A 15,308-nucleotide genomic window follows, 5' to 3' on the forward strand; every position below is an offset into this window, starting at 1 on the left:
CTGGTCACTTCTTTCTTCTATGTTGTAACATATCATGCTTCTGCGTAGAGCTTTACATCTGGCTTGGAATTACACCCTGTTCTTTCTCACTTTTCGGTTCAAATGAAGTCCCCCGAACACCCCAACACCCCCAAGCCCCTTTGCAGTTTAGTGTCCTTGTACCTCACATAGCTGCTGCTCAAGTGAACTGAACTGCGCACAGCAACCTCCCTCAAGGTTGTCCTCAGAGCAACCTTGTCAGATCACCCAACAGCAACTCAAACATGCTGTTTATGCTGTCCTCATTTTCTGCAGAGGACTTACACCAGACACATAAGATACGAGTTCTTACTTCTTCTCTTTCCTCTTCTTACTATTTTGCTTCTGCATTGCCAGTCTAAATCCGTACCTGGCACAAAGTAGGCACTCGAAAAGACTGCTTCATTTTCTCATCTTTGTATCTTAAATGTCAGACCCATAGTAAATGATTAATAAGTGTTGGTTGGTATTAAATAATTACAATCTCTTTTGATGAATTTACCCACACTATTATTTCATGATGGTAATTTATCAGTGGCTCTTAGCACGTATTATTAATATCTTTCAAGAAAGAACTTTACTGGCAGTAAACAGCTTTGAGCAGAAAACAGGATACTATTTGGTTCTCATCAACATTTTCAGCAATTGTTGTTAGCAATTGTTTTCTAACATTGTAATGAATGTTAGAAAAGATTTAGGAAGTAACAAAGTTTGTACATATGTTTAATGTTAGGACTACATTAAGGCAATTCTTTATTCATTCTATGATTATATCTAGATTAAATCTTAGGTTTTAGGACAAAGTACTAAAAGCTCACAACCATATATTTAATATTATCAGGACATTATTCACCAAAATCAAGATATCAGGTGCCCCACGGACCTACTTAATGTGTAGAGAGTTTGGAATTTCAAACGTACAGCAAAACACATTAGTACAAATATTTTTATACTAATAGAATTAGTAGTCATTAGTACAATTAGTACAATTAATAGAATTAATTTATCTGAAGGTAAACAGTAAGAAGGAGATCCCACAAACTCTGAATACGTAATGGACCCTACAAAAAGAACTATCATTAGTCCCAAATTTAATGACAATCATACTTTACAGAAAAAGAAATCATTAAGATCAGCTAAAGGAAAAGCATATAATATAAATTGATGAAGTTCGCCACCCTGTCACAATTTTTGAAAAGTTAAACCCAGTGTTGCCATATTTAAATCACATCGCAGGGCTATAGTTGAATAAAATCCTTTTAATATTTGCTTTTAAACTATCAGATACAATAGAACCCTTTTAGTAATCTAAATCTTGTCATGAGTCTGAAAAGATCAATTTAAGTTAATTATCTTTGTTTCCAGAAATAGTGTCTTATAAATTCGGCTTTTACCACTACTATATTTTCTCCTTAACACAAGCAAAATATTTGAAAATCACTGTCTTTTTGTTAGATTTTTCTTTATTCTCCAGGGAACGCTGACTTTAAAATTGCTTCCCTAAATAAGCAATTGGAATTGTGTTGACTTAAAAGGGTAGATCTACTAATGTGACACTGGCCTAACATGTTGGAAGATATAATTTCTTATTGCTCGAAAGCAAGCTCCTCAAAAGCAGAGACCAGTTTTCTTGTCTTTCAGCATCCACCTTCAAGTTAATGTTTAGGAGACAGATAAGGAGTGTTTGTGGAACAAGTAAATAAATGAGCAAGATAACCCTAATGCCTGCTATTATAATGTGACTAAAATGCAATGATTCAGATATTTAAGTTTAAAACAATAATACATATTTCATGGGAGAATTAAATTTTCCTGAAAAATATCTCATTCTTCCTTTTATATTTTTACACATCTTCATGTTTTGCACGTCTGACATTCACACCTCTTCTGATTTCCCTCATCGACTCATCTCCCTGAACACACTGTCGTCTTCATGATGTTCTCTGCACATGACATGACTGGTGCTGAAAGACCATTTTCCCTAAAAATTCCTAAAATAATATAAAAACAGATTTGCTAACTTATAGGACGATCTTTTCCTCTCATTTCCTTTTTTTCTTTTGTTTAAACAGAGGTCTCCCATTTTATTGGTATCAGAATTACTTGACAGCTTATTAGAGAGGTAAATCCTCAGAACTCCCCACCTCCAAAGTCCTGAGCAACCGGAGGGACAGTCAGGTCGAGGGGGCAGAGGTGGGGTCCTGATGGGTTCTACCTGAGACAGAAAGATGAGGGAAAAGAAAAAGAGAGAGCTAATAAATAAATAAATAGTCAAGGAAAACACGGATAGAAGAGCAGAAGCACGGACAAAAAGAACCAAATATAACAACATGGCTCACGGAGGTGGATGGAACAGCAGGGGCTGACACATGATCTTAGGGAGAAAGCACCACGTGGACATGAAGTTCCACAAACCCTGGCTCTCCCTCGAGTCTCTGCTGCCAGATCACACCAAATGAGCCAAACAAAATTCCCAGAAAGTTCCAGAATTTTAGGCTAGGCAAATGGGCCAAAATATAAGAAAGAATGGCTGCCAGGAAGGCGGCAATAATGCCCTTATGGCTGCAGCCCTGGATCTCAAGATCACAAACTGGTTCTGGCACCCCAACCTGAGGGTGAGCTCCCTGGGTAGAATTCTTCCAAGAACAGCAAATTGCAGCCTGAGGAGAATGCCTTCATCAGGTCAGTGTCGGCTCTGGTGCTTTGCAGTCTCCTCTTGGAGGCCAACTTGAGGGCCCCTTGCTCAGTGGATCCAGAGGCGTGTGTGCTGACACCTCCTCACTCACCCTTCCTGAGTCATGGTCCTGATACACAATGACTGATGTGTCCCCTCCACTGTCTGCCTCATATTCTAAGCAGAAGAGCTGATGGCCAGAAGGCTCCAGTTCGGAGCCACCACTACTGCTGCTCTCACAGGACTCTTCATAGTCTGCGGCACCTGGGTGGGTAGAGGCACCTCCAAGTCACTGCGGGTCCACTTGCGGGTCTGGCTTCAGAGCCACGTCAGTGTAGGCGTGTCATCTCCTTACCTTCTCCTGGCTGCCTGCTTTAGCTTCTTGGGGTAGTATGGTAGCTGTCCAGGGCCATCTGGTTCCATCAGATATGGTGCACAAAGCCATGGTTCATGTCCAGTAGCCTGCCAGGCTTGTGGCAGAGCCCAGAGCCAGGACCAGAACCCGCCTCCACCCAGAACCAGGGGTGCAGAGCCACAGCCCACAATGACCCCAACCACAGGCCACCCGTGGCAGAGGTCCCAGTCATTCCGCTTAAATGACAGAGTCCCTATCTCACAGAGAAAGTTAGTATTTTTCACTTCCTTCACTGGGGGGTTTAGTAAGAGAGAAGGAAAGCTACTCTGGAGACTCAAAATATGTTTATTAATTGTAATCAATTAAGTCCTGACAACTTATTTATTCACCATAAATTTTTTCTGAAATGAGGCATTCTTTTTTTTATTTTTTTTTATTTTGTAGTTTTGGGCCAGGGCTGGGTTTGAACCCATCACCTCCGGCATATGGAGCTGGCGCCCTACTCCTTTGAGGCACAGGCACTACCCAAAATGAGGCATTCTTATTAGGAGTTCTTAACAAGGATTTTTATAAGCAACATAAAATTGAATGTAAAATTTGGTCATATTTCGATAGGTTTCATGTGGAAAGATTCATACTGTAAATTTCTCAACATACTCATTCTGCTAAATAAAGAAGTAATTAATTCAATAAAGACTTGTCAATACCGTGCCTTTCTATTAGCCAAAAACAGGCTTTACTGTGGCTTTGATCTTTTTGCTCCAGGGCTGCCATCATTCTGTATGGCCACCTGCGTGGGAATTGGAAAATGAGCCACCGCTACCCCCAGTGACTTAGAGGCAAGACTTGAACTGAGTATCAAGGGGAAGTCAAACTCCTTCTGTCTTCTCAGCTCTCTGTCCCTGTGCAGGCTGCAGTGTACAACCAAGGTGGCAGCTCTCTCCTCTGGACCTCTGCCTTCATCCCACATCAGACAGTCTGTGCTAGGTGTTTTGGACAAGTGCCTCTCATGTCTGATTTCCACTTTCAATCAACACATAAGTATGTGCGACCTTCCATTTGGGTTCTTTGCACAGAGGTGGCTATAGATTAACCAAAAGTAATGGCCAAATCCAAATCCATGTCATCTGGGGGCTGGCTTGCAACACTTGAAGAGGTTAGGGGTGTAAAACTCTGTCCCAAATGGACAATAATTATTGGTTAAACAAATCAGATTCACTCTCAACAGGATTGGCAAATACTCTCCAGAAAAAATGCTCAGAGGGGTGCCTCAGAGGTACACAGAAACTATTCCTGCACAGTTCTTACGAGGAAGCCAGTCTTCCAAGGGCTGAAGATTCTCTAGTCACACGCCGTATTATAATCCCTGTTCATCTTTAAGGTATCTCAGCTTAAACACTTATTTTTGCAGCCAGACAAATGCCCACTAAGCACACCGTCTCTCTCAGACTTGGAAGACAGCTATCATCTGTTTCAAGAGTTGTACCCTCTTCAGGGTCAACATTTCTTGTTTCTTCAATCGTGAATCATATGTCAAAAAGATCAGATCAATATTCTGATCTGGTTAGTGAAACTAACCCAGAGTGGAACAGAACCATCACCTCCTTCAAAACTCCGTTAAGTTCTGCTAATACATCAAAAAGAATGTAATTATAGAATTTACACCCAAGCTGTGACTGTAAACAGTAGTGCTGTCTTTGGTGATTAGCTAAACTTTTAAACTTCTCAAAATACTTTATGGATAATATAACAAATCTACGTTACCTTTGTTCATCTCTAACAGGCAGAAATTTGGGGTTTAAATGAACCTTCATTTTTACCACAGAAGGTAATTTTTATCATTTTAGCTTCATATTTGTGGTCATTATTAGTGGATTTCAAGAATAAACATCATGGTTATAGAAGCTTTATAGTTTTCATGTTTAATGAATCAGTTAACATTACCAATTGAGCCTTGTATACTTGAAACTGTATGTGGCACATAATGTCAGAGCACAAAAAGATTAAAATATGCAGTCCTTGCACTCACCAGATAAGCCATCAAATGTAAAAAAAAAAAAAAAAACTACTAGCACTCATGAACGAATCTGCTCGCGACTCAAGCAGCCTGAGATGTGCTCCCACCTCTGCGCCCTCTAAGCTCCCCAGGCAGAGACAGTGAGGGAGAGTTGTTCAAAGCCTCCGAACTAAAGGCCACTCAACTATTCAAATTGCTGTTTTTCCTCATGATTTGAATACAGTTTGACCATTTCAATAAAACTTGCGGGATTAATAAAGATATCTGTATAAAATGCTAGACCAGGGACGGGAAATGAGCTCTTACTCCATGTTTTTCTCATTCTCACTACAATTCTCTCATATCTGTAGGATATACTCCTGGCAGATCTTTAAGCTTCAAAGGCAAAAAGAGACCAGTACCTGGGGATTGTGCTTTTTCAAGCTTACACAGCAGGACAGGAAGAAAAGAGGTCAGGATTTTTGCTAAAGTAAATGCAAAGAATAACATTTATCAAAATATGAGGCACAGTTATATTTAAAGACAGGTTGACCTAAAGTTGCTGACCATTTTATTGTCTGGTAGTGGAGCTGCTGTTTCACCCTAAGCACTCAGTCTCATCACAGACATCTGAGATTTCCTTTGTTAAAGAAGTTGGCCCTTTATACTCAGGCCGTTATCTTAACCAGGTTTTCAATGTCATGCCTAAGTATTACCTCAACTCCCGTTTTTTCCACCTAAAATCTAACCTTCATCCTAAAATGTAAGGTAAGTCTTCCTTAAATACAATTTTAAAAGTTGATTTTCAAACTACGGCTCCTGATACGAAAAATAATTTTGCCTTATAACTAAATACACATGTGCTCACATACAGATGCACATTCGTATGACTCATAATTTCGTTAAAAACTTGTTTCCTTATCTAAAATGTTCTCATATATTCCAATGCATTCTATTCTATTTCATTTATTTAGCTCACTCCATAAATGCTAATCATGAGCCACTAAATTAATTTCATAATCCTCTAAGTTAGTGGTTCTCAAAATGTGGTTTTCAAATGCCTTCGTATACCCAAGACTCTTTCCGGGAATCCAAGAGGTCAACATTCTTTTTCATAATAACACTCAGATGTTATCTGTTTAATTTACTCTCAATGCCTTGCAAGTACATAGTAGAGTTTTCTAGAAGCTACATGATGCTACCATGTCAACTCTGACAAACAAACTATGCTGGTATACTCTTTTGTTTCAAAATCTTCTCAGCTTTAATCCCTAATACAATAAACATCAATAAGCATAACTACATGTAGAAAAGCTCTCTAGGCTTCTCAGCGATTTTTCAGAACTTAAAAGGATCACGAGACCAAAAAGTTTGCCAACTGCTAAATTAAAACAAGCTTCTGTTTGAAAAACATGAATTTAAACTGAGTCACTGTGCACGTACACATCTCCTTCTATTGCTTGTAAGGCAAATGCAGACTGGCACCAAATGTCTTGAACAAGTTAGCTACGATGCTACTGTTCCCAGAGAACAACTTTCCGCTCTCAACTAGGAAACTCCATTTTAAGTCCCTTAAACATAGCATGTGCATTTCTGCCTTTGTCTTATTTCATATTCTATCTCTAAAATATCCTTAACCCTAATTTTGGCCAATATATACTTGCCAATATCTATGTGGACACCTACAATTTTTTGTTTTTCTATCCCATTTTGTTTTGAAATCATGGGGTAACGCAAAATATGTCATCCTAACATTCCACTGGCCTCCAGGGCCACACTAGTGAGTCAGCGCACCCCATTCTTTGGCACAACTATTACTACAGTTTGCAGATTACAGGGGAAGGGCCAACCAGAGAGCTGCCCATGTAGATACAATGTGGATCAATGCTGAAGAGACAGGAAATCATGTTCTGTTCTCTAAAATTGCTCCCAGTCAGAAAGGCAATGGGAAGGCCAACTTGATAAAGCAATGGCTTAGGGACACTGTGTTGAATTCTGTTTATGTTAAGCTTACAAAGATTTTGTCCAAGTCCTCCCTTGACTAAAGAGAGTTATATAATCTGTCCTTTGGCTCTGCTCCTAACAATGCCTGGGTCTTCTCACAGTGCCCTGTGGAGCTGTATTTTCTGCTGAGGACTTGTACTGTTTTCAAATACTTCTCTATTCCCTTTTAAGACGCATTCTCTTATTGTGCCTTGCCATCAATTACTTTATGTCTTTATTTTACAAACTGGAAAGGTGTACGGAGGAACTGATTCTGCCTCTGCACCAACGCAGGAATTCTTGCTTGTATTTCCTAGAACTCTAAGGGACTCTAATTTTTAATATACATTATTTTGGAGCCCATCTATTAGAACTTTTTTTCTTTGAAAATGATTAATGAATGCTGATTTATCTTAATAGTGTCCTTGACAGCTGTGCCATGCACAAATTTTCTTCATGCATGTTTTGAAGAGAAAAGTTTCCCCTTGGTGATCTGAAAAGGCAACACCCATGAAAAGACAATGACTTCCAAGCTACTAAAATATAAAGTTGGGATCATATATGAATTCACAACACGGGGACCAATTAACATAGACACTAATAGAGAAAACTTAAGTGCTCCATCCATGGAAAAAGACTTCAGTAATCAGGGATTGTAACCCTGTGTGCATTTCTGGAAGATGAAAACTAAAGAACCCACAAAGAATAACCAAATAAATCATATCCAGAATGTCTTAGCAAGCAGGCTTTGCTACACCTGCCTGGGATTCACCATCAAAATATAGCCTAGAAGAATTAATGACTCTATTACTTCCTTCAGAATAAAAAGAATGCTAATCAAAGTTGAAGCATACATTCTCATGTTGAATCTGACTGCTCAGCAGGTCATGTGACATTTTCAAGGCATAACTTAATGTTCTTAGAATTAGTGATTTTTAATGAACCAAAGAGTATTAATATAGAGGTAAGAAAATCTTAGTTAAAATGGCATAAATAGTAATTTGTAAAGCTCAATATCTCCTGGCCCATCAATCATGATAGGATACTTCATTACCATTTAAATACCACATAAAAAAGAAAAGAATAAAAGAGGACATTTAGAGCACATTTGTAATATCATCTTGGTTTATATTACAAATAAAAAGATAGCTGTATTTGAGGTCAGAAATGATAATTGTTTAATTTTCCACAAGGAAACAAAATCCCTTGTCTAAACAAACATACAAAGTATTTAATATGTATTCAGTTACATTTAATATATTTTATACAATATAGGATATATAACAAACATAAACTTATATATGACAAACATACTATTTTTTCATTGTATATACTGTTTTGTGACTCACTTGAGTTGTTTTTTTAAAGTATGCCCACATACACGAAGACCACACGTGCCTCAGTAAGGAGCAGAGTGTGAAATTATTGAAACTCTCATTCAGTAAATGTGAGGAGAATTTAAATGAAATCAGAGAAATAGTTAATATTAATGCAAAAGAATTTCTCTATTCAGCAGAAATATTACACAATTTGAAAGTGACATAAGCCTGTCCACAGTAGGGAACACATTCCTTTCTTCTTCTGACCTATTTTCTAGAATCTATGTCAGGCTATGGAATTCATCTAAGTCACTTCAACCCTCTTATCTTTCTAAAAATCAAAGGTGGTGTGTACATTTATGATGAGTCCTTACCTCACATCCCTTTACAGATCTGTTTCCTTAAAAAGAAGTTTCATATCATAAAGTATTAAAAGTACATATTGCCTTATTCACAAAATGTTAAATCATTTAAAATGATGCGCTGCTTCTATTTTTATTTTCAAAGTTTTAATATAGCACATCTGAAAAAAACAAAACCCTTAAGAAACAAAAGCTACATGCTCTTAGGATTATTCTAACAAGGGCTGCAGCGTGTCAATGACTTTATTAAACTGACCAGGTCATTTTCTCAACTAAAAGTTGGACATCAGAGGGCAGTATCTTTTCCTACTGGTGCTATAATAACCTATATATTTTAAAGTGGTGTTTTTTTTTTTAACTATTCCAGAAGGTTATATATACATTAATTTTAAACACATTATTAAAAATGTATGAGAAAGATATTTTCTATAATTTCACTGTCCAAAGAAAAGCACCATTAAAATTTTGGTACATATTGTTCTGGATACGGAACTATGAAAATGAATATGTACAAGTTAACATATATCTGGTTTTATATGAAATGATACTTTAAAATACTATTCTATGGCATGCTTTAGTCACTGGGCAACAGTAACAAATACAGTTTATGACAACAATATTCATTTACAGGCTCTGCGTCAATGTTAATGTCTGCCCAATAGGCTATCAATGGCCGTTCCATAATTTAGTTAACAATCTCTTATTGGACACCTAGTCTCATTCCTTCTAACTTTTGATACTGTAAAAAATTCCGGCATGAACATCTGATTACTATAATTTGCATCTTTCTGAGTACTTTGAAGACAATGGTTGGATGATGGAAAGTGTCAGGGAACGTCCATTGCATTAACAGCGGGATGAATAAGGTAACAAAGGTTGGATGAATAAGGTAATAAATGTGTTACCTTAAAAAAGTTAACATTTGTTAACTTTTAAAAAATACCAGTTAAAGGAGCCCGTCTATTTGACATTAGGAGTTTGAATCAAGTCACTTCAGACAACCTTGCACTTTTCCCCACAAATTATGATAAATAGAAAATGTGTAATTGTTAAATGACTCTCATCCCTAGATACTTTCTTAATATGCCTGACCTCATGGGACTACGGATAATGACCTTTGTGAGATCATGTGCCCAACCAATGTTCTGACAGAGTCGAAGAAACAAATTCACTGTTCTGAAAAGTAATATACATTTTACAGTGCGCTTTAATTTTCCATCTTTTTCTTGTTTAGAGTATCTAAAGTGGCACTGGAAAAAGTGTTCTTAGCATAATTTATATGCCCCATACTCTTCTCCTGCATTTTCTAATTTGCTTTAACAAGCATCTATTGTGCTTTTATGCCTGACATCAAGCTACTCGTTACGGAGAATATCGGAAAGCTTGATGGTAGCCAAACACGTAACCTTATGTGGTCATCATATGTTATTTGATGACAAAAAAAAAAAAAATGAGAGATGTCTTTTCTATTATAAGAAAAGACTATGTGGTCTATTCTCCAGCTGAGATAAACAGATGGAATATTTACACCAGCTGGAAGGAGGACAGAATTTCCGCTCCCATGGATGACAGCAGCACATTTCCGTCCCTATCCTCAGCACAGTGTCCTTCATGTTTAACAAATAACTTGGAAATGTACCAGTTTTCAGATATATTCATACTGGGATACTGGCCAGTCATTCATAACAAAGCCAGAACAAGAGGCCAGATGTGTACACGTGAGGGGAAGGATTATATTTTCGTGGCCTTATCACGATAGGGGGGATACAATCTATATGTTCCATTGTAAATTGTTTCATAGTCTGACAGAATTTTTAAAATTTCCACAGAATTTTTAATTATATCCCTGCCAGGCATAAAATTAAGTACCAAGTCATATAAGGCTTCCTGTGTTTTAGGTGTATGTGAAAATGAACTTCATTCAACCTATAAAATCCTGTAGATTCTAACTGAAAACACTGAATACGTTCTCACGAGAAAAGGATTTTAGGCAGGTCATGAGGCTACTCAGTAAACAAGCCACACCAGTCAATATACTCGATGAAATTTTCCTGTGCTATCTTCCTATCTGCCATTAATATTCATTTCCCTAAAAGGAGGCTGAAGCATACATACTGGTTTCAAACACCTGTTTGTTCTATTTTAATTAAATTTCTCCCATAGGAGCCAAATATTTTGAGTTATATCTTGTTGGTCCTCTGTGAAAAATACACTGGACTTGCTAAATGTAACAGAAAAGCAAAATGTGGCCAAAATTACAAATAAGCCACAACTTGTTTAAGACGGTTTTGCACGTCACTCTCTTTGTTTGCTAGGCATGCTTCTACTAGAGTTAAAGTTCTTAAAGTTACAAGATGTCTGGTTAACATTCTGAAATGTTGCTTTCTATCAACTGCAGAGGAGCTTTTTCCTTCACTTTTTGTCTTTTTCATAAGTGTGACACATATTAACTGATTAGGAAGATCAGTGGTAATTACGACAGTAATGAGCACTGTTGAAAGATGTTAATCATTTAATAAACCAAATTTTATTATGAAGGAAATGTAAAAGATGGAAGTAAATAAATGCACCCAAAAATGTTATTTTCTAAGAGTTCAAGATCAGCCTGAGAGGGGTGAGATCCCATCTCTACCAGAAATAGAAAAAAATTAGCTGGGCACAATGGGTGCCTGTAGTCCCAGCTACTTGCAGGCTCAGTCAGGATCACTAGAACCCAGGAATTTGAGGCTACTGTAAGCTATGATGACACCACTGCACTCTACCCAGGGTGATAGAGTGTCTCAAAAATAAACAAAGAAGGTAATGTATTTTTATCATTTAATCAAAAATATCTATAGGTGCTGTCAATATTACATTGTTATGGTACTCTGAAGTTGCTATATGATAAAGCAACGTTTATTAAACCTATTGTCCTAAATGCAGTTTTCCTGCATTTTGTTACAAACGTATTTATTGTTATTAAGACCATTATTTCTGCACATTTGTTCTGCACTTTTGCAACCAGATAGACTACCTATGGTAGAAGAGTTTCTACATAACCTTCAATATATCCTGTAGTCCAGTGCAATAAATTACTCTAAATACCTATTAATTCTTGTAGGCACAGAGACCTCACGTGACATGAGAATGCCTGTATGCAACCCCAGCTTAATTTTCAAAGAGTGACTACAGATATATCTTCTATGATCAGCTGTAACGTAAGCTTCAAGTCCATTTGGAGATGCAGGAAATACCAGAGATAAAATTGAATTATGAAATAAAATCTTTATTTCCCAATTGTGGAAGACTATCTTCTCAGCCATTCGTACCACCTATTAATTGTGAAGTGGTTTTATTTTTTCCAAAAATTAGCCTCTATTTTTGTCATTTATCCATTGATAATGAGCTATTCATTAAAAATTCTTAGTCAAAAAAATAGTCTGCTAATAAAATAAAATATAAAATCCTTTGCGTCGCCACGTCTTTGACAGATTTTGGCTCAGAAATTAGAAAATGAAATGAAAACCACCAACAAAGAGATTCCAGAGCTGAGGATGGATTTTCTCCTGGTGACAGGCTTTTCTGCAAGCACAAGCCTAATAATTATTTGAATAAAGAATGAACGTATGGGTGTGTATGTGTTTGTAATCTACACAGAGGATTAAATATTTTTTAACAATGGTTTAATGGTATTAATAGGAATAAATTCAGATATCTATTTTTTAAAAAAAGAAAAAAGAGGGGCTCTGAAAATAAGTGCTGTAGATTCTTTTCATCCTGGAATCTCAAAGAACATTTGAGCTTCCATCATTCATTTGGCAGTTTATAGAGTCAACTCTAATTTCATCATGGATAAAAGAGTAAACTATATAAAGCTTGAAATAACAAATATAAAATAGGAAAAGAGCTGTGGAGTGGAAACTTGCAGATTTATAATTTAGCCTGCTAACTTCCTACTTGACAGTTTGGGAATGTTTCCTAACAATGATTAGCTTAAAAAAAGAATTACTTTTCAGTGATTCCATCAGAAAAGAATTTCTGAAGAACAAATAAAGTCTACTTATTTAGCACCAGGAATAAGTTATTTTAGGCAACTCCGCTCCTCTTAGTTTTTATTAATGAAAAGAAATAAGGCATGAACTGAGACTATTCTGTTTTTGTACTTCATCAGTAGTTACTTTGGTTTTAATCTGCATCTCCAATTAGTGAGGTTGGCTGTTTGTCTCTCTTTGAAAATCTTCTGTTCATATCTTTTGTCATCTTTTACACTTGTTTTCTCAGATTGGCTTGAGTCCTTTGGAAATTCTGGTTACTAGCCTTTTATTGCACGTGTAGTTTGTGCATATTTTCTTCAATTCTGTAGGCTGTCTATTTTCTCTGTTAATTATTTCCTTGGCTGTGTAGAAGTTTTTTTAAAAAAATTAATCAAGTCCAATTTATTTCTGTTGTTGCTTGAACATCTTTAGGGTCCTCTTCACAAATATTCTGCTTACACAAATATCTAGTCGTTTTTCCTACATTTTCTTCTAGATTTTTATGGTTTCATGCCTAACTTGTAAGTATTTCATCCATCTTGAATTAATTTTTGTGCGAAGTAAGAGAGATAGGTCCTGTTTATTTCTGTATGTGGCTATCCAATTTTCCCAATACTATTTACTGAATAGAGTCTCTATTCCCCAGTGGATGATGTTTTGAGTGATATCTGATCAGTGTTGATCTGATCTTCATCAAAGATCAGATGGGCATATAAGGATGTTTCATGGGTGGGTTCTGATCCACGGGTCTATCCCTCTGTTTCTGTGTCAGTATTGTGCTATTTCGTTTACTATGGCTTTGAAGTACAGCTTGAAGTCTGGTAGAGTTACATCTGCTGATTTGTTCTTAGTAAATAAGGTTACAATGGCTATTCAGGGTCTTTTCTGGTTCCATACAAAGTGTAAAATTTTTTTTCTATATCTATGAAAAATGACACTGGTATTTTAATGGGGATTTCATTGACCATGTAAATCACTTTGGGAACTACAGACATTTTAATAATATTGATTCTGTGGATCCATGAACGTACGTTTTCCATCTGTTTATATCCTCCGTGGTTTCCTTCCTCAGCGTTCTCAGTGTTTCATAGTTCTCCCTAGAGAGGACCTTTACCTCCTTAGATAAATACATATACATTCCAGGCATTTTACTTTCTTTGTTGCTACTGTGAAAGGTAGGATGCCTTTGATTTGATTCTCAGTTTGACTGTTGCTGCCATTGTATGAAAGCTACGAATTTGTGGACATTGATTTAGTAACCTGAGACTGCTGGATTTATTTATCAATTCTAGTAGTCTTGGTTGAATCTTTGGGGTTTTCTAGATATAAGATCATATCATCAGCAAACAGCAATCATTTGACCTCTTCTTTACCCATCTGGATAGCCTCGATTTCCTTCTCTTTCCTGATTACTCCAGCTAGGGCTTCCAGCACTATGCCAAATAGAAGTGGGACAGTGGGTATCACTTACCCCAGTCAGAAGGCTTTTATTAAAAAGTCCAAAAACATTAAATGCTGACATGGATTCAGAGAGAAAGGAATGCTTATCCACTGTTGGTGGGACTGCAGAATACTATGACAGCAATGGAAAACAGCATGGATATCACTCAAAGAACTAAAAATAGACCTATGATTTCATCCAGCAATCCCACTAATGGGCATTTACCCAAAGGAAAAGAAGTCATTTTATCAAAAAGACACTGGTACCCGAATGCTTATTCCAGTACAATTCACAATTGGAAAGATGCGGAATCAACCCAAGTGCTCATCAATTCATGGGGCTATATGTGCCATGGAATACTGGAGCCCATTATCCTAAGTGAAGTTATCTACAGAATGCAAAACTACACACCCCATCTACTGGCTGTTAAACTGGAAGTAACCAATGAGCACGCATATGTACAGAGGGAAGAAAAACTCAAAGGAAGTCAAGGACAGGGGGTGGGGGGGTAGGAAATGGGCAAAACACTACTCAATGAGTAAAAGGAATACTATCTAGGTGATAGGCACCCTTATAACCCTGTCTCAAGCATTATAAAAGCAATCCATATAACCCAAAACACTTGAATTCTTATACTATTTTTGAAATTTAAAAAGTTAATTTGGATGTCACAGGAGAATGTTTACTGACTATCTGCTCTAAGCACAGGCTGTCTAAAGGATGATTTAAGCCAGGGGTCTTCAAACTACAGCCCGTGGACCACATGCAGCCCGCCTAGGACATTTATCAGGCCCGCCGGTTGCCTGTGAATCAGCACGATGATTTTGCAGCCGCTGTCTGTCCTGCTTAGCAGCTGACTCATCCCGGGGCCCGCAGTCCGGCCCTCCAATAGTCTGAGGGACAGTGACCTGGCCCCCTTGTTTAAAAAGTTTGAGGACCCCTGGGTTAAACTATCATCAAAAGAAGCCCTTGATGTTGTTAATATTAACACAGTATGTTATACATAGAAAATGATTCATAGATAGTGGGTAATGAATAATAATTAAAGTTTACCTGATCCTCTATCTTTCATATACAACTAGGAGTATTTGTGACCAAAAGGTTTCAATACAAGACCATTCAACACAGCGTCTAATTTTTTTCTCCT

The 15,308-nt window shown here is 37.1% G+C and overlaps 1 protein-coding gene across 1 annotated transcript in view; it reads right to left on the reverse strand.

The window, feature by feature from the left end:
* Positions 1-2,696: 2,696 nt before the first annotated feature.
* The window catches only part of LOC111724541 (neurexin-1-like), a 51,505-nt gene continuing 38,893 nt past the window's right edge, over positions 2,697-15,308 (reverse strand). The window contains exon 3 of the mRNA XM_023512065.1: positions 2,697-2,956. Coding sequence (XP_023367833.1) covers positions 2,697-2,956 — 260 coding nt within the window. The remainder of the gene's footprint in view (positions 2,957-15,308) is intronic.

Source organism: Otolemur garnettii, unplaced genomic scaffold (genome assembly GCF_000181295.1).
Source record: "Otolemur garnettii isolate 467f Iridium unplaced genomic scaffold, OtoGar3 scaffold00024, whole genome shotgun sequence".
Lineage (NCBI taxonomy): Eukaryota > Metazoa > Chordata > Mammalia > Primates > Galagidae > Otolemur > Otolemur garnettii.